Below are 20,056 nucleotides of genomic sequence, written 5' to 3'. Positions count from 1 at the left end.
TGTTTTTCATACTTACAGCATTCATGTTATAACAAGATAGCCTCACATTATTAAGACATACAAACTCACCATGCTACAACACAAAATTCCTCATGTTATAGCGCGATAACTTCTAATGTGAAACTCATGTTTAAATGAGAAAACAGGGGACGGAGAACGGTTACATTGAAGAATACTCCTCATTTACACAATTTGATCGACTTCTTCTTCACGCCTTGGGTGTGACATTCTGCTTTTATTAAACACGGTGGGTGATATAGTGATAAGTATGCATACATTAAAAGGGATTCTAAAAGGCAAGCGGGCTGTACGTGAGAAAAAAAACGAGTCTGACCCTCTGGAGGTAATATTTCTCATTAATCTGCTGGAGGGCATCAGACGCTCCACTGATACATGACTTATCCTGATATCATCTATCCTGCTTAATGACACCAGATTATTGCCATTTCTCAACCCGGGCATAAAGCAGAACTTAATCAAATCACGTAAATGATCAGTTTTCCTGAGTTTATCTGTACATGGATTTATTACAGTACAAGTTATCACGTCACAGTGTTGTAACAAGTTAAATAGTGTATTGTTATATACAATGTGATAAGTTTATATGTCTGAAAATATCTTGCTATAACATAACATCTTGTTATAGCAATAAATTATTCACGTTAAAACACAAAATTGATCTGTTTTTAGTTTTTCGGTGGCAATACGCTCACAGTCGTATTGCAAATGTGGGGAAAGAAAAAAAGAAAATGGGATGCACTTTATAAGACATTTGTGCCCGTGTGGTAGCTGCTTGGCTCATTTCGCCTTGATGTGGCTTCATTCATCTTCAATCATGAATTTACTCCATATCCTACTGCTTGATCAAATTTTTCTTACACTGTCTACAGTATAGAACTTTTGAGTCATTCCACCTCGATTCACTGAATGTCCCACACCTGACCATCTTCAGTGTGACAGATTTTGGTGATGTAGGGGTGAAGTGGTGAATAATAGTTGAGTTGACAATGTGTAACATTTGGGATCATAGGTGACATTAGTTCTTGAGGTAAAATGCTCAAACAAGGTAGGGTCATGGCTGTTTTTGTGTTGTTTTCTTCACGCCAATCTATGGAGAAACCATTAACGTGCCATGACTTGAGACATAATGTACCTAGACATGTTGTAGGCTCATTGATATGTGCATGTGGTCTACAACAAGTGGTGCAACTCTAGTCAAAACATGTCAGTGTTTCTGTGTCCTCCAATATTCCACTAACCATAAAACCTTTTTGTTTCACCCTAAGAGGCGGATTTTCTTTTCTTTTCTGATTGGTACCAACCACAGGAAAGTACAAATAAAACCACCAAATACAGACTCTAAATCGGCTCTTTACAATAAAACCCCAAATAATCCTACATTTTCCTTATCTGCTGAATAACACAAACTTCTCTGTCCTTGGCAGTTTTAACTCTTCAGTTGCTTTGTTTGGAGGGAATTTCGCACCATCACAGAAACAACCTTAAAAAGTAAAACGTAGAGTATGGTGCCAGATTGAAATGACCTTTTTTTTTTTAGGTTAGATTAGATTGGATTTTATTTTTTTGTTTGGTTTGGTAGGTTTGGTCAGTTGTTTTTTTTGCATTCATGGCCAATATTAGGACGGTCATTGAGCAGGTATATCAGAGGAAAGCACTTTGAAAGTGTTCCCAACTGGAAGACGTATATAATATTGTTACTGGGCTGAAAGCAAAATGAGTTTTTCAACTCATAGTGCTTCAAATAATTGTATAAAAAGCTGCAACACAAGCAATCACGTCCAAAAAGTCAGACAAATATAAGATGGTCAGGCATGAACTTTATTTATAATTGGTGAATTAAAGTGGAATGACTCTTTTACTCTTAAAGGAGACTTCTTTGGCTTTCTGGTTCTTCTTAAAGAATTTTGCAACACAATGTAAAAGCCCTTTACACCTCTTCTATTATTTCTCAAGTTGTTGTTGCAGCATCATTACATAAATGACCCACACGTTTTTTTTTTCCCCCCCTGTGGGAATCCCCAAAGAGAAAGGACATCTGTAGGCATGGAAACAAACTGGTGGCTGCTCCCTATCTCAGGAATGCTGCTATTTGTGGACAGGAGGAGTTATGGGGTGTTTCTGTCTTCCTCCATCACCATCCTTTATCAAGAGAGGATGTGAAAAATCCCTCCTTCCCTTTTCCCCTTTTGTCTCTCCTCCCTCGTCATCTCTTTCGCCGTTTCTACGTCAGTCAGTCCGCCGGTCATTTCTCAGAATCAGCCGTCCACAGTTGTCGTCTCCCTCCTCCCCACGGAGACCCCCCTCCCACACCTATAACACTGTCACTGCTGTTTGTGTTGGCGTGGGGATCGATGGCCTCTCAGCCAGTTAATTTGACCCAGTCTGCGCTGTAAGAGGACCTGCGGGGGTGGACGGGTGGGGAGGTGTTACGGACCCATGGCTGTTATTTTTCACCTGTCTTTTACCATCAGTGTAAAGGGGCGTAGGGGTGGGAGGGACCACCTCAGTCTGGGACGACACAAAAGCACAGAATGAGCTGTAATGCACATGTACTAAAGTGTCTCAATACGATGGGAACAGCAGTTGTAAAAGCCAACCTGCACTCATTATGACTTTATGTAATTCAACATGCACAAAGGAGTTGAAGTTACATCACAGATCTCATAGCAACCATGAGGGTCTGGTCGAGAATTTGCTTTAAATGTTAGAATCCATATAAACTAGATGTAGGAAAAGCAGATGCCTGCATCTGGAAATCAATGAGCAAAGCTGGCAGAAAGTGGTTTACTCCAAACTATGCTCATTTTTTTATCTTGATAAAGGATTAGAAAACAATTTGTTAATTTCCTTTCAGTGTTTACCAAGAACTCATGATAATCCAAGATCATTTTTTATTATTTTATTGTTTTACAAGTATATATTATATATTTACTATGATGACCTGCTGTAGTGTTCAGGACTACTAAAGAAATGGGGATTGGGGGCAGTTCACTGAAATTGATGAGTTTGTTCTGATCATGTTGAAATCAGCGGTCCATGCCATGTGACTATCAGGTTATATTAGAAATCATAGCCAGACCGATTCCAGATTTGGTCCTTTTCATATATATTCATACAGTATATTGAAGTTTTATTAGGAAGGGATACTCATGGCATTATTGTTTTTTTTTTGTTTTTTTTTTAACTTTCCAGCAAAGTATGTCATGAACTAATTAGACATCGCTTGGCTACACGCCACATATGTGCTCTGCTACATGTACTGCAGGCAGTGCTGAGACATAATGTGGTTGGAGCTGCTCTGGTGAACAAACTATTTCTAAATGACCCAAAACATCTTTTTCTACATTGTTTGTTTCGCAAAAGGAAAAAAAAAGAAGTCTTCATGTTGGACATAGACCGATATGGGACGACAATATCTGTCAACCGATGTACTGATCAGGCCATAGTTTACTGCTGTGCTCTCAGTGGTGCTTTAAATTTAATGCTGGTAATGGTCATCATGTTTATGGTTCAAGATAAGTGGGTTGACATTTTACTTTTGCTAATTAGTGCTAAAGACAAGGCAGATGATTGGAATGTCAGTCAGTGACTGTTGGTATTTGCTCAAGTATCGGACAAGGTGAATTTTGACTGTAGGGGTCTATAACTTTCTGTACTATACTTAATGGCAATTCTCCAATAAATATTGTCATAATAAAATTTCTAGGGCCTTGTTGTTATCATGGCTAATAAAAACAGACTTTGACTCAACTTCAATATCTTACAGGCTTCAATCCAACAACAACATATTAGTATGCATTATATATCTTAGGGAAGCTTCATCATTTACAATCTGCACCTTCCTTTCATGCCATGTTGTAATGGTATTCATATCAACAAAGAGCCACCAAATTGGAAGATTGAAGTTTAGATGGACTCATGTGTTTGGTGTCCCTCCTATTTTGAACTTTTGTTACAATATATAGGATAAAGACGCTAAACTAGACCATTAACACTCATTGTTCCACAGAGGTAGCTTCTGTTGCGGTTGCCAGAAGGTGTCCTGAAAGTCGTGTGCACCTCGCTAAAAACGTGACTGCATGTGTTCAATAGTTCTTGACACCAGCCAAAACATCAGCATTAATTTGGGGGATTAGACTTGCATCTGTGTACCTGTCTGCTGATAAGAGGATGAGAGGGATTTACACCCATCCAGGTGACAATCCTAAAAAACATTTAGCAGCCCGTTTATGATTATATAACACCAATCCCATTAGCAGCAGCACACAGGGGAGCTGTTAGCGCTCACACTGATAATCAATAGAGGGAAATTACACACTAATATTGAGTAGTTAGGTCCCTTGTGTGAAAAACACTGTCGCGGTGCCCATAATCCTAATTGTCCTTTCCCGTTGCAACAGATTACTGAGATTTGTTTGTTTGTAAGAGCGTCTGACCAATCCTCTCTCTATTTAAATTGTTTTTTTTTTTTCAAAAACATTCCTCCAATTAAAGCCTGATTAGATTTGTCCACTTAAGCTTGATCAAAGGGCCGACTGTGGGATGAGCAATTCAGAGCTCATCTGCAGCGAGATTACGAGGTGGAGCACAGCTGGGCCTGAACAAAGCAGCAGGAGGAGGAGAGTGAGATTAATGACGTGTTTGCAGTCGAGGAAATAAATAAGCCACGCTTTCACAGATGATTCACTTGTTGAGTGATGCAAATACACTGAAGTCACTCAAGTCTGCTGTGTCCACAGTTTATAATGGGACACAATCCCTCGGGGTACCCATGTCAGAGTCATGAAAATCTTTTGGTTTTTGGTTTACAATTTGCTTTGAGCAGCACTGAGATGTGTGGTATGGGCGTCCATTTATCTGTTAGCAGTGCTGCCACTCTAATTTTGATTTACCTTGAAATAAAACCCAACCAGCTCAACCAATGAGCCAAACGTTATGACTATTCCCACTTAATCTAAACTGCTGAGGCATGGACTCTAAATGTGTTCTGTGGTATCTGGCGCCAAGACATTAGCAGCAGATCCCCTAAGTCCTGTAAAATGCGAGTTTGAGCCGCCGTGGATCAGACTTGTTCCTGTTGCTGGTTCATGGCTTGTGCGTCCTCTGATCACTGTGGTAGGTACTCACCACTTCTTGTCTCAAAGCATCCCATAAGCTTTGCTGTTTGGTGAGGCTTTAACTTAGTTGTCTGGCTGTAGGAATTTGGCCTTTTCTAGTTGTGCAGATCAAGCTGCAACCTCCGGGGCTGAAAAAAATCAAAAATAGCAATTCCTTGAATGGCCACCATGCTCCGAAAGTGAGTCAGTCCCTATAGATGACAATGTTAAAATGTCCAGCTTTACAACGTGTTTACAACCTGGTGCAAAAATGGGTTTTGGTCTCTATAAGTAAAATCCCTGTTCATTACAGCTCTACAGGGGATGGATCTTTATACAACTCACCTGTTTACATCGTATTGAGGCTGAAGGTTATGCATAATTAAGAAAGGTGAATTCAGGTACTGTTAAGATGGTGACAGCAGAATCCCTCTCTACTGTATCTCCAGCATTTTCTCTCAACATGCTTTCTTCATGTCTTATCTTAGAAAACACTTCACTTGTGTCCAAAGATTCAAAGGTGAAATCTACTGTGACTTGATCTATGTCCCTTTGCCAAAAAATGTAAAATGGATCACTACGTATCTCTCGAGTCACAATTCTTTTAAACTAAATTCAAGCAGTTGGTTACTTACGCAATGTTTTTGTGTAAGGATTGTTCTCATATTTTTAAATATCAACAGTGTTACCACCTTCAGAGCCACAGAACTGGATTGGCTCCAGTTATGAGTACACTGCTCACCCAAGAATGGAGGAGGACAGCAGCGATAAGGGAGAGCAGGAGAGGGAGGTTACTCCTTCCTCTGTTTGCACGGCAGATTGCTTGCATGGATTAAAGTGTTAGGATTCCCTCCAGTGATGCCTTCTGTTTTCATTGTCTGGGTTAAGCAAATCTCCCAAGTGAGTGAATTTAATTCCCGCTCTCTCTGTCTCCCTGTTGTTTCTCACCTCTTACTTCTGTGCTATCTTTGCTCTCCTTATTCTCTCTCATCTCTCTTCTTCTTCTTGCTCTATCTTTGTCTCTATTTTTCACTCTGTCTCTTATCACAGGTACTCACAGGGAGTCAGCAGCCATTCAGCTGAGGCAAACCCTGGGTGGGGGAGCCCACAGAGTAGAGGGGCTACTGCTTAGCCATCCTGGCACTCCCACCTCACCCAATAGCGACCCACCATGGACTCCACCGCCCCCAGCTCTCAAACAGCCGATGGAGCATAAGCAACAGCGGGGGCAACCCAACTCTGACCCTATGCCAGGACCCAACAAACGGGCAATGGAGGGGCTGGCGGGTGCAGAGGTGGTCAGGGTTGAAACAGGTATCAGTAAGGTGGCCGGGCAGGGGAGCGGAGGTGGCGTCTCCACTTACTACAGGCCCACTCGCAGGGGGTCCCCAAGGCCGAGCACCCACGATCAATTTGACATCAACGAGCACCTGCCCTGGATGATCGTGCTGCTGCTCTTACTGGTGCTGGTGGTGATCGTGGTGTGTAGCATAAAACGGAGCTCCCGGGTGCTGAAGAAAGGCCCGATGCAAGACCCCAGCAGCATCATGGAGAAGGCGATTCAGAAGAAACCATCTGCCCCACTGACACAAGCCAGAGAGAAGTGGATCTACTACTCCAATGGACAAGGTAAGCCTGCTGCATATTTGATTTCAGCATCTTGGATTCTCCTTGAACTTGGAGGTGGGTGAGACATCACAGCTGAAGGACAAAACTTTCCTGGGGTACGAATAGCATTTAATTTAAAAAAAACAAAACAAAACATAAAATTTCACTTGGAGTTTGTGGAGTTTGGCGCTAATAAGACACATGGTTGTAAGATCTCCCATAGATGTTCAGTTGGTTTACGATGTGGTGGCTGGAAAAGCAATGCGATTCACATCTTCTCCTCATCAAGCCATTTTAAAGTCGTGTTCCAAAAGATTGTAATTAAATGGTTGTTTTTAAATGCAGTGACATCATTCTGCTATCCACTATAGAGAAGGTTTTTTTCCTTTTGACAGCACCAACATAGATTTGATTGGAAAAGTCAACAAACAGGCAGTCAAAAGTGAAACAATGATTTAAACCAGTGGTACTTTGATAATCATTAAGGTTTTGAAATATCAAAAAGGGTTCACATTTACAGTAAAAGAATCATGTTTTCTACTCACCTGATAGGTCAGTTATTGGTGTTGGGTTCAGGAAAGGCCACTTCTCTGGATAGAACACAATGTCAATAGTAAGCAGGATGAAGAATGGATATGCTATCGTCTTACATAGCTTGCTTACTAAATAGCAACAATTATACTTAATAAATAAGTAACAACTCAAAATAAACCAACATATCTTTCACCATAGTAAAGTGGAAGTAAATTATATGGATGCACAAAAATGGCATTTCCTTCTGACTGTACGGCTAAATATGTGCACAAATTGAACTTCCTTACCTCTGATACAGTTTCAAATTAGACACCATAACAAACAGCAATATAATCGACCCACAGACACTGATAAGAAAGAGAGCTGGAAGCACCACGTCTTACTGGAATTGTCTGTTTTTTCTATAAGCAACCATCTGTACCAAAACTCATTATGTAAAATGTCCATGATCGAACTGCCTTTAAAGCTCCATCAAAGTTTACATACAATCAGAGAAACAGCCTTGCAGTGGTGTTTTTATAATCTCAAGGCTAGTTTCTCTATCTGCTGTACATCTGCAGCTAACATGGCAGGTCAGTGACACTTTTCTGAACACAGGATGTTCCAGTCTGATGTCATGACATGCATTAGTTCTGGTCCTGAGCTATGCATGTAGAACCATCTGCTGATCGAACTGCTGTTGGTGTCTGATCCAATCAATTCTACCCCAGAGCACATGGTGTGCCGGGTGCTGGTTACACAAGGAAGGACATGACCCTGTTAGTAGTACCACCCTGCTGTCACCATCCACCTCCAACACCCACAATATTTCGTCTCTTGCCTGTCGCCTTCATTCGCTCCTCATTCCATTTCTTGTCTCGTTCCTGTTCTCACTTGTAAGCCTGCCTGCCTTTATTGCTTGATGGTGTCTCTACTGCTATTTACACCCCCAACTCAAGGTTGCCTTCCTTTTCGTCTGCCAAGGTGGGAGCAGAGGTGGAGGTTTGTGATCAGTCAGTGTCTGTCTGTCAGCAGGATTACACAAAAACTACCAAACTCTATTTAATACAACTTGGTAGGGGGCTCGAGTATAGGTCACATGCTGAATGTTAGTGCAGATTTGGCCACTTTTGCTAAAAATAATTTGATCAGGCGTACAATTCATGATGTACGCCTGATTTTTCCTGATTGGGCACAGCATGTCAAATACATCAGTTACTGTCAGGCTTTGTCTTGTTTTTAGTCTCAGTGGAAGTGACCTCCCTCCCCATTGTATGTCTTTTATGCCCCATGCTGGTAGTGGAGCACCAGCATGGAGAATTTCCAGTAACCAGCTGGTAAAAGACCTCAGCTGTGTCCGGAATCAGTCACTACTGAGCTATATAGTGGGTTTGCAATTTTGAAGTGCTGTCCGAATGTTAAGCTACAATTGCGGTGCACTGAGAAAGTAGTAGAATTGCAGATGGATGGAGAGCTACCTGAAGATTGGTGGCATTTCCTCAGATTTGTGTAGCTTTTTAAAATGACAACAGACACAAGACAAATCCATGACTTAATTATTATTAAAGTTAATAAGAATTGGTAACTGTATGGTCAGTGGAGGCAGAGTGATGCATTAAAACAGAGAATTTTCATTTATAAATTTTGGAAAATACGCTGAGTATAATATCAATTTATCACAACAATACAAGTTGGATCACTACCATAACCTGCACTGACCTGATACGTCTCAACTGAGCGTCAGCAGCGATGTAATTAATAGCGCCGAGACTCAAATCGTGTCTGAAAGTTTACTTCTGCAGAGGAGCTCCCTGCATCAGTCAATATATAGTAGTCAATAGAACTGGAGTAGGAAATAAGTGGATGATTTCAGATGCAGCCGTCATAATTGTTGTAGAACCACAGCCCAAAGATGCTTCTAATCTGAAATATCTACTCATTATCTCACTTTCTTACATGTTTCCCAGATTATTTTTCCCACAGGTGTTTCAGGACTCCTCATCTGTATGGATTCTAATACAGTCAATTCATTTTATTACTTTCCTTGTCCATACTTTATGTTTCCTATCACCTATCAATGATGCTGTTGGTGTTACATCAGCAATGCACACACACACACATACAGCTTGTCTTTCCTCCCGTCTGGTGACACTGTAGCTGTCAACAGGTAGGGAACACTTTTCCCCACAGCTGAGCTCTCCATTTCATACTGACAATGAGCTAGAGACCCAAACTCATGGGACACCTCCTGCCCGAGACACTCAGAAGTCCCTGTGTGCCTGAGCATACAAAATGTTGGTTGTCTTCACTTTTCACACTGCTTTGAAAGGCTACTTTAGGGTTGGTTTTAGAGCTAAGCTTAGATTTGGGTTTGGGTTTTGTTAAGGGTAAAGGTCGCGGTCAGTCATGTAGTTGTGATGGTTAGAGTGAGGATGCATTATGTCAGTGGGCTGTCCTCACAGAAATAGCCATACAGACGTGTGTGTTTGTGTGTCTGTCTGTGTGCGGTGATGAGGCTGAGCCACCCGACACCCTCTTTCTGCTCCCTCAGAGACTGACCACAGAGAACTGGAATAATCTGGTTTCAGCTGCATCAGGGTTGTTGTTTGGTTGGCAAAGCACATTAGTGGGTCAATAGGGTCTCTTACAGGGCGACAAAGAGATATATAGAGAGACGGAATTGAAGAGGGAGAGCGAGATTGTGCAGGAGTTTCTGTGCATGCGTTGTAGGTTTAACACAGGAAGTGTTGTACTATTGTTGTCTAACCACACCGGGGGGTTTCCCTGCCGTTACCTAGCAGCCCCTGCGAGCCCACACACTTAAGATGCCTGATAAAGAGAGGTATGGAGGTGAAGAGACACGTAAAGTAAGTACGAGAAGAGTTCTCTGACGTCAGATATGATAGCGTGCAAACAAAAGCTTGTTTGCCGCCAGTGCATGTCATACTTATTTTAGCACGCTTAATCAAAAGAACTTTTCATAACCATCTGAAACCCTGAAACCCACTGGTCGGTTTGAAAGACATGTTATTTTTTAAATCTGCAAAAATGACACAATTCATCAGAGGTGGACACTGTAAAAACAGAAAGAAAGCAGTGAATTTTTTGGAGCCTATCCCAGCTGACTTAGGGCGAAGGCAGGGGACACCTTGGACAGGTCGCTTCAAGATGAGTTTCGAAATCTGCTACTCCTTCACAGCAGGCCTGAATGGGGCTTTCCAGGGCCATGGACCACAACTGTGGTGCACAGGATCTGAAAAACGTAAAGCTCTGAAACCGGGGTGCAGTCAAATTAAATAGTAGGGTATCACAACAACATTTTAAAAAGGTTGACCCAGTAAGCAGACAGTCCTGTTATTATCACATTTGCCTGAAAACGTTTGTTTTCAGCACAAATAATCCTGCAATTCTGTGGCTTAATTGGTGCTTTAGATCATCTAATAATGTCTGAAAAAAGGTTTCAGGTGGTGGATTTGGGTGGCTTTGCAACTTTGTTTAACAGACAATCCGACAGCCACGCTCCCTTTACACAGTAAGAAACTGTAAAAACTGAAAGAATCAGTGGACTTCCATCTTTCTAACAGTCCTGGAACTATATATCCTTGACATGCTGCTTTGTTGGAAAAGTTAACCAAAAATAAGCTTAAAATCCTGCCATTTCACTGAAATCCCCTTCCACATTCCAAAAATACATAATTTACAGTATACAGACTGTGGGATAAATAAAAAATTGTGACTCACTGACTCACTTGTGACCAACAGTCACATGAGATGGAACTGGGCTGAACTGCAGGCTGTGTTTACTCAGAGCAAGGAGGAGACAAGTATGGACATGAATTGAAAATGTAAGAAGTAAAACATCTATATAGTGTGTTGACTTGCATTTATTCTTCTATTAATGGTAACACATTTTTTCCTTTTCTCATTTGTTATGGCACAATAACTGTCATACAGAACAAAAATGTTTTTTGAGTTCTTTTAGGACGTAATGTTACAGTGAAAAATGAGCCCACAACAAGCAAAAATGAGACTCATGAGAAAAAAGCATGCAGAACCTGCAGGAGGATTAAAGCTGCTTGAATTAATATATTTATAATAATTCAAGCAGACGACATATAATGTGAATGTGGTTACTTGTGGTGATCCAACAGAAAGTCTTCACCACATTTTGCAGCTCTGCTCAGATCTATGGAGTTTTAGTCTTTCAGCTCATTGTTTTGGTATGAAAGACCTTCCATTTCACTGTTTTGGATCAATTTCACAGACAAAGTTTGGTAAATAAGTGAAGCATTTAGCAGCAGATGCAGGCATTGGTGGAGACCAAAGTAGAGCTGAAAGGATGCCTTCAGTTAAACACGAAGAATTTAGGAATGTAGTCTGTGGGATGTGTAAATAAACAATTGATTGAGAAAGTTTGTGATGTTAAATTTATGAGGTGATAATAGGACGGCTTTCCACTGCAGAAATTCGATGCAGGTACGAAGTGGTGCAAACGTTTCCAGGAATGCCTCTATAATCTACCCTTATGCCTTTTCTCTTTCCGTTGTAGCGTAGGATCCGACAACTTCAACTATGACATGAGTGTGCCACAACAATGTCGCTGAGGTTCTATGAGGACATGGGAAATAGAACAACAGAGCTTTGTTATGTGAGCTGATTTTGCTTGATTTTTCTTGACAGGGAGAGGGCAAAAAAATGGCACTTGTTGTGCCTTCTGAGTTTAACCAGTCACACCCAGCAGTGATTTAGGATCATTCTGAAGTACTTACACTGGAACCAAACAGCCTTCAAGTACCTGCAGTGGACGTGTTGTGTTTCTAACTTGGTCTGATGTTGCAAAGGACAAAAGAAACAAACACAAAAACAGTTCACACTGCTTTAATGCTGCATTGGTTTAATTGGAATGGGTCCAGATTTAATAGAAAATCATTTGGATTGAGTTACAGCAGTGCTTCTCACTCTTGAATTGCAAATCTGAAAGACCTACTCGCTTTTTCATAATCTGTTGTTGCCTGCACGTACCGTCACTAATGCACTATATTGATTTGCTACACTTCATAAGTGTAGGCAACTCAAACTGCATGATTAGAGAAAAAAATTGATCTCCATAGGGGAAACCAATGTTGAGTTTTGGTAGGATCAGAACCAAGCAGCGCCTGTAGATAACTCTGTATTTGGTCCTTCAGGCTGTCACTACGGGCAAATCATTTTGGAAACGTTACTATATCAAACCCATTTCTGCGTGAGGATCAGTGCTGAGTGTTTTGGAAATGCGAAGCAGTAAAGACCGGTTTTCAAATGAGCCTTTTTACATTAGAGAGGGTGTGTATTGCGCGCATGTGTGTTCTCCTGATTGGATGAGTAATCTTGCGCCCATGTGTATGCATTTATGTGGAGATGTATGTATGCACATGCAACCCAAGCAGCCATTTTACACTGCTATTTACTCTGGAAACATAAAACAAAACAGCTTCTTAATCCTTCCAAGGTGCGTGGCTGGCTCCCCTTGAAGGTTGTAATGCCCCTTTACTAGAGCAGTTAAAGCACTCGGGCAATAAAGGAAAAAAGAAAGGGAAACGTCAAAGCACAGATCACACACATACAGCGCTTGGCATTTGCTCAGAGCCGGCCAGGAAGTAGTGAAAACTGCTACTCGTTCACAGCAGGGGTTGAATGGGGCTTTCCAGGGCCATGATCCAGATTTGTATTGCGCAGGATCTGAGAAACCTATTTGTTGATCTGAAACGAGCAGTCGAGTTAAATTAAAAGGAATCACAACAATGTTTTATAAGGGTTAGCTTGACCCAGTAAGCTGACCTTCCTGTTTACTCCACATTTGGCCTAGTTTTTGTTGTCCTCAACACGAATAATGCTGCGATTTTGTAGCTTTTTGTAGCTGATGATATTTGAATCCAATGTTCTTCATGTTGTCTTGTGTGACTCTGCTCTAGTTTGACCAAGGCCCATACAAGTTGCATTAAGTGTCAAAAACGGTGCATCGGATCATCTACAATGTCTGAAACAACCATTTTAGGTGGTCAATTTTGGTCATTTTGTGACTTTCGTAGCAGCCACGCCTCCTTTACCGATTGGCCAGGGGCAAAAGAAGGCCTGATGTAAACTTCTATCAAAACGTTTTTGTGACTTTTTGCATCCAAGTGCATGAATTCCATTGGGGAGAGTGTCCTATAGTGTATGCTCTCATTCCATTTCTTCATTGCATAAGGACGAAAACAGATCATTTTTACCTTCCCAATGCTTCTTGGTATACAGCGACAAGATGTTTTGTCTGAACAACTTGATCAAAGCTTAAAATCATGACCTTTCATCAAAAATCCCTTTATTATACATGTCTCATTTAAATATTCAAAGTTTAAACAGTCTGTGGTAACCAAATTTATTTATAACTTTCCTTGAGATTGACGTAGAAATCTAGACATAATATTAGTTTGGTCACTTCTTGGTTTAAAAAGATTAGTTAGTTGCTGAACTACTGTAATTTCAGATTTGAAATCAGTGTTTTAAAAGATCAGCCAACAGCGGTGATGAGTCAAGCACACAAAACACACCCAACAGCTGCATTTACAACACAATATGTCAACGTCATGGAGAAATTTTATGTTATTCAATAACATTCAAGTTACAGTAGATTGGCATTCTTGAGGAATAATGACATGCATCAAATAATAACTGTATAGCCCTGTTGCGCAAAATCACTTCTCAAAGCAAAAACTATAAAATATAGCAACACAATTAGTTGATTTTCACACCTCCGTGAACTAAATGGTAACCAAGGCTGCAGTTCAATCCAAAGCCTTATGGTATACTTTGGAAAGTGTTCAGCAAAGTTGTAGTGTGTTTTACAGTTCATGGTCATAAACATACAACAACACCATTACGGTCCTGTAAGAGAACATCACATAGAGGCAGGTTGTGCTTGGTGTGGTCACAGCCATATTATTTACAACATATATTTCCAAAGTAAGATGCAGACTGTTGAGGAAAACATGAACGAAAACAACATTCTACCTGCCCACCATCCTTCCTCGTTAAACATCCACACCGTTAATAATGCCAAGTTCCACATCCAAGCCCAGCGGGGAGCCAAGTGTTAGAATATACTGCTCTGTGCAGGATCAGGGTGGGCCAGGGTAGCCTGCTTCTCCGTTCAGCCTGGGATTGATTGTGAAGAGTTGGTTTTTGAGGGGGTTGTTGCCTGGTTGGAGGCACGCAGCGCCTGTTGTGCTCCCACACAGCCACGCACACGTTTCACCAATTTAACTTTGTGTGTTCTTAAATTGGATTGAACGTGAGAGGACTATGTGATGTGATTAATTCAATGGAATGGTATTTGTAAAGGTGCTGACGCACATAGCACCCTGCTTCACATCATGCTACACACAATAACAGAGTACGGAGGTGAGACAACCTGTTGGGTCCGGTTGTTTTTCCACTTTCACTTTACCAATTCTCATTTGAGTGTCAAGAAACGGTCAATGTTGTGTCCTGGACAATGTCTCGTAACAGAGGATTAGACGGTTCTAATACAACCATTAGTAATTAGAGTTTTTATATCTGTTTGTCAGAAATTAAGCCCCAGTTATATTCATTTATATGATGTGTTGGATACTTTTACTTACATACTCACAAGCCACATATCAGAATCTGCATCATTATCAGAGACGTCCGTAACACTGATCATCTCGTTTAGTCTGAAACGTTTGGTCCAGGTATTCATGTGGATGTTACTTTGACACCAAAACGTTATCCCACACCAAGCGCATCCCTTTTGGTAATGGCACCCCCCACCATTCCGCAAAAACTCCTCATGAACACCTTATGGATTGTGACGAAGAGCCCAAAGTGTCTGATCTGTACTCCAAACTCCCTAGATCTCAGCCCAATCTAGCATTCACAATATGTGCCCAAAGCATGGAGGCCTCAAAGAATCCACCAACAACAACCCGCTGCCAGATACCACACCCCCAGAGATCCCGGTCAGTACCGGGATGGGTCAAAGCTATTTTGACAACACAAGGGAACTTACACAATATTAGGCAGGTAGTTTTATTGTTCTTCTTTTTCTTCCTGCATTAGCTATGTTGCCAATAGAGTTTAAAGTTTAGTAGCTACAGTGAAGTGAGTCACTGCCCCAAGGAAATCAGTTCCTGGGGTTTTGTTAATGAGTAAGGGTAACATGCCCTTGACTTACCAGTTAGTCTTAAGTACATTGGAACACTCATCTGTGGTCATGAGCCTACGCTAATTACTGAAGAACTCAAACTGTGCAGACAAGCAGCTTTTTTTTTTGCAGGCCAACTGTGCCTCAGAGAATCCTTTGGATAGGGTGAAGACCTCAAACATCTGGAAGAGATACAATTGATGTTCCTTTTGCAACAACAGAGGCCGATTAAAGTGGTTCTGATTTGGATGTCCCTCTTAAAAGGTTTTATGGGTACATCAAACTGGAAGAAAACCCCAGTGATGACTCAGAACAACCAGTGAATCTCCATCTGTCAGGAAGAGCTGGAGGACATGACAAGGAAGAAGGAAACCTGGGCTACCTGGTTTGGTCTTCTGCCATTGTGACCTAGATAAACAGCGGTACATGGATGGATCGGTGGTTGGATATGCAACCAGTTTATACCTGGAGATTTCCCAGATTTCATACTGCATCTGATCTCAAGATACTTCCTGATATTCCATGACACTCAGTTTAGCTTGCTAGCAGTGTGATCTAGATGAATGATGGATCCCTACTCAGTTTGACTCCCGGTGCTTTTTGGCTCCATTTTCAAAGAACAGGGATGACCCTCAAAGGCTGACAGACTTGAGGGTACATGGTGAGACCAGTGTGTGGTCCACATCTGATCTGCTCTAAATGTTAAACCTGGAAACTCTCAGGGTTTTACTTGCTTTCTTTCTTGTAACTTAGTTTCTATTTATATCTGTAAATGTATTTATCTTTTTTAGGTTTTAGTTTTAGTTTGTCCTTGTTGTTAGCATTACCATTATTACCTGTGCACCTTGATAAATTGGCGAAATTGAATTCAAAGTAATGTTATTTGATTTTCTTCTTCTTTAGTCATTACAGTAATTAGGTCAGTTTTAGCTGTATCTCCCATCCCGAGTTAAAACATTTCACCTATAACTCAAATTTAAAAGATTCAGTGAAATATATTTCTACATTTGTTTAGCTTAACCCTTATCAAATGGCTCAGTACATGGTTTTAAAAGTCAGATCACACACAAAAAGAAGAAAAAGATACTAAATGTATCCACTGAGAAGCTGTTTTCTTTCATTAGGTATATCTTACTATGAAAAATTTTCACCCAAAACCTCTTTTAATGATTACTTTGTAATAAAAAGAAAGAAAAAAAAAAAACATAGCCAAAACAGCCCCTTCCCTGTGTTTCTTATTGCTATAACAAGAGTTCTCTGTAGTTTTACTGGGCTGATAAAGCAATTAGTGTCGCAACAAAAATCATAATCACCTGCACTTCCAAACAGGATGAGTCATTCTTCACACCCGATGAATCCAGAATAGGATATTAGACTTTAGTATCACTTTACAATGCAGCAAATTTTAACCAAACTGCCTCATTAGGTTTTGTGACACAGCACTGTAGTGAAGCGCCTTGAGGAAAAATCACGGCCGGCTGCTTTCAGACAGCGACAGCTGACTTTCCACGACTGTTTAGGAGTCAACCTACAGCGCCGGGACAGCGCTAATGCCCACACTAGATCCTACTACTTCCCCACGCAAACACACAAACACATCCGCAGACTGACACGCCGAATCATCACGAGACTTATATAGGTCATTTGAATGAGTGCGGCTCGCTGTGGCAGCGAAGCATGCAGAGCAGGGGGATTTCTCTTCTGCCGCTGTGCATTATGTCCAGCGAGGTGGATGGGAGTCGACAGGCTTTCGGCCCCAGAAGGCCAGCACGCAAGGTCCTCCGGGCCCGTCCAGTTTATTAATGTTGGGGATTGAGTGTGTGTGTGTGTGTGTGTGTGTGTGTGTGTGTGTGTGTGTGTGTGTGTGTGTGTGTGTGTGTGTGTGTGTGATCTTTTATACCTTTGAGCTTTAAGCCATTTGGCAGGGGACACTTTAGAAAATGAGGTTGGATGAAGCTGGTTCTTGCCTCTTTGTAGGGTCAGTTTGGTGTTGGGTTTTAGGATAAGTTTTAGGATTAAGCTTTAGTTTTGGTTTAAAACTTGGGTTAAACTAATGCATTTTAGGTGTAGGTACAGTTAAGGGGGAGAATGACTATCATGGAGGTTGCATGCATGTGTCCTCTGAGGTCAATCTTCGTAAGCATGTGTGCAGGCTTCACATGTCTCCCCGTCTCGGCTTGTGCAGGCTTGCATTTCCCTGTGTGTGTGTATACATTTATGGACACGTGAGCGTGAGCATATATATGTCAAACCATGAACCGCCGCCGCTGGCTGACATCTATTTAATCCCTCTGCTCCAGTCTCCCTGAATCATCCTGGATTTATGCACTTAGTATGTTTTGCTACAGCAGACACTAATCAGGGATCAACCGGATGCTTATCGAGAGTGGAGGAATTTACTCAGTGATGCTCTGATAGTAACGTGGCAGTACGAGAAGATTTGGAGGGAAGATTTTGGTTTTAGAGACAGATAGAAAGAAATCAACAAGAGGCTTACGATAGTTTTTTTTTTAATTGATGGGGAATTTGTAAAATAGACAAACAAAAGCTAAAGTCGGCTTACGAAACTAAGAGGAAGCTAACAGATGGGAAACGCTGTATGTGGTGTTTCATACTGAGAAAGAAGCACATCTTCCTGGATGTGGTGATATGATTGGAATGCATACTGCAATATGAATTGGGACCCAGCTATTTATATAGTTATATGAACAGATGGCAGATGTACAGTGTGTAAAGTCCCATAGAAAATAATCACATTAATGCTTTGTATGATAAACTGGGTTCCATTGTTATTCATTGCATCAGTCAAGTCATTGTCATCAAGGAGATTTTCAGCCAGTGTGGTCATTTTTAGATGACAAATTCAGTAGCATGGAGGAATAAAATGTATCAGACGAGGACTGAAGTTTGCTTTTAAAGTTAAATCAGGACTTTTCACTACATCAGTCAAATTATGATTTAGATGTTAACTTTTAAACCGATTAGGTAAGCATAAAATAATGAAATATAGTGAGTTGAAACATACTAGTTATAAAATGATTGTTCGTTTCAGCTGAGTCACTAAAGGCTTCTCTGTTGCACCGAGAGCATCAGATTTTTTGTTTTTCACAGAATCTTGTCAATGTAATAAATATATTTTTGGTAAGTTTTAAATGAGATGTTAAAAGAACATGACTTTGATGAGATATCACAATTTAAAGAGTAGATTTAGCTTAAAATAACTTTAAGTTTAGGCTTTTAGTTATTCAAAGAAAGAGTACGTCACTGATGAGTAGTTCAAGGACTGTCAGAAAGTAGAAAATCCAGCGATTCTTTTTGTTTTTAAAGTTTCTGGGTCTCAGTTTTGGTGATTTTTTTTTAAAGGATAGCATGTCTTAAGTTTCCATTTTGATTTTAACCCTCATCTGGTAAGAACGATTTATTTGTTTGTGGGATTCCTTGTACAAAAAATGCACAAACAGAAGTAGGAAAGGAAAATAAATATGACAATGAAAGAGATCTCAGTGACCTTTAGTCAACTCAGATGCATCTCTAAACACAAGAAGGGAGCAGATATGTAACTAAAAAGTTGCCCTCACAACATCAAACCCCATTTTTGATGCTATTTATTTCTTTAACAAACTTGTTAGCTTGTTTTACATCCAGACAGTTTGTACAAAAGTCGCCTCAGAACTGTACGCGTGTGTGTCATTGCTCTTTAGTGGAGCGCTTTTACTCCAACAAAGAATGTTGCAACACAGCTGATAAGCTACAATAGTTTCTTCTGTTTTGGACTCTGCAGGTCACTGAAAGGTCAGAACTGACAAAGACTTGCTCTTGTCTTAAGTGTTGCTATTGATCAAACTCACAAAGTCAAACGTCAAAGTTCACTTAAATTGAACTCAACACAAAACAGGAATTTCTTTACGTAGATTGCACAGTCCACTTGGAATTTATTGATTTTTCCACTAAATTTCAGGTTTCTAAGTGTTTATAGGAAACAGAGCTCCAGGTCCTAAAGGTTTGACACTTGGTTCATTTTTGACAGAACTGTAATAAATCCAACTGCAACTAAAATTTAAGGATGATAAATTCAATTAAAATGATTAAATTATGTCTAAATCAGGGAATGTATGTGTGCATTCCAAGTACAGGTTCTCTTGTTTACTGCTTGTGTATTTAGGTTAATGGAGGTATTTTGTCCACCTTAATAGTGTTAACATGTCCAGCACACAAAGCACCACAACACTTCTATATAGATACATACCATAGACTCCACAGATTATCCAATCAGGTGACAAAAAAACAGTCAGTTGCTTTTTGAAAAACCTCGTGGAAACACAACAAGTCATTCAGGTTATTGGGTTAAGAGATGTCTCTTGACCTAATTGTTCACATATGAACTTGCTGTTCCATGTGTGGCTTGGTGGAAGGTGCAGCCATGAATGCATTCATGGGATTAAAACCTGTCTGCACTCACACATCAGCTCTGCCTTTTCTGTGCCAAACAAAACAAGGGAGCCACTGTAGTTTTGCCCCACAAACAGATGAGTCAGCGTTTATGCTTCCAGCCGAGTCATTGTCAAATCACATAACAGTCGGCGAGGAAGTGGAGCAGAGAGAGTGTGAGCAGGCAGCAGGATGTTTCGGGGGGGGT

At 40.7% G+C, this 20,056-nt stretch overlaps 1 protein-coding gene across 1 annotated transcript in view; it reads left to right on the top strand.

Moving 5' to 3' along the window:
* Nucleotides 1–20,056, top strand: part of tnfrsf21 (tumor necrosis factor receptor superfamily, member 21) — a 59,233-nt gene that overhangs the window by 17,061 nt on the left and 22,116 nt on the right. Inside the window, exon 3 of the mRNA XM_008294998.1 lies at nucleotides 6,168–6,746. Coding sequence (XP_008293220.1) covers nucleotides 6,168–6,746 — 579 coding nt within the window. The remainder of the gene's footprint in view (nucleotides 1–6,167; nucleotides 6,747–20,056) is intronic.

This window comes from Stegastes partitus, unplaced genomic scaffold (assembly GCF_000690725.1).
Source record: "Stegastes partitus isolate 25-593 unplaced genomic scaffold, Stegastes_partitus-1.0.2 Scaffold1014, whole genome shotgun sequence".
NCBI classification, from domain to species: Eukaryota; Metazoa; Chordata; class Actinopteri; family Pomacentridae; genus Stegastes; species Stegastes partitus.
The sequence above is the reverse complement of the archived record's forward strand: the minus strand, read 5'-3'. Positions and strand labels throughout refer to the sequence as shown.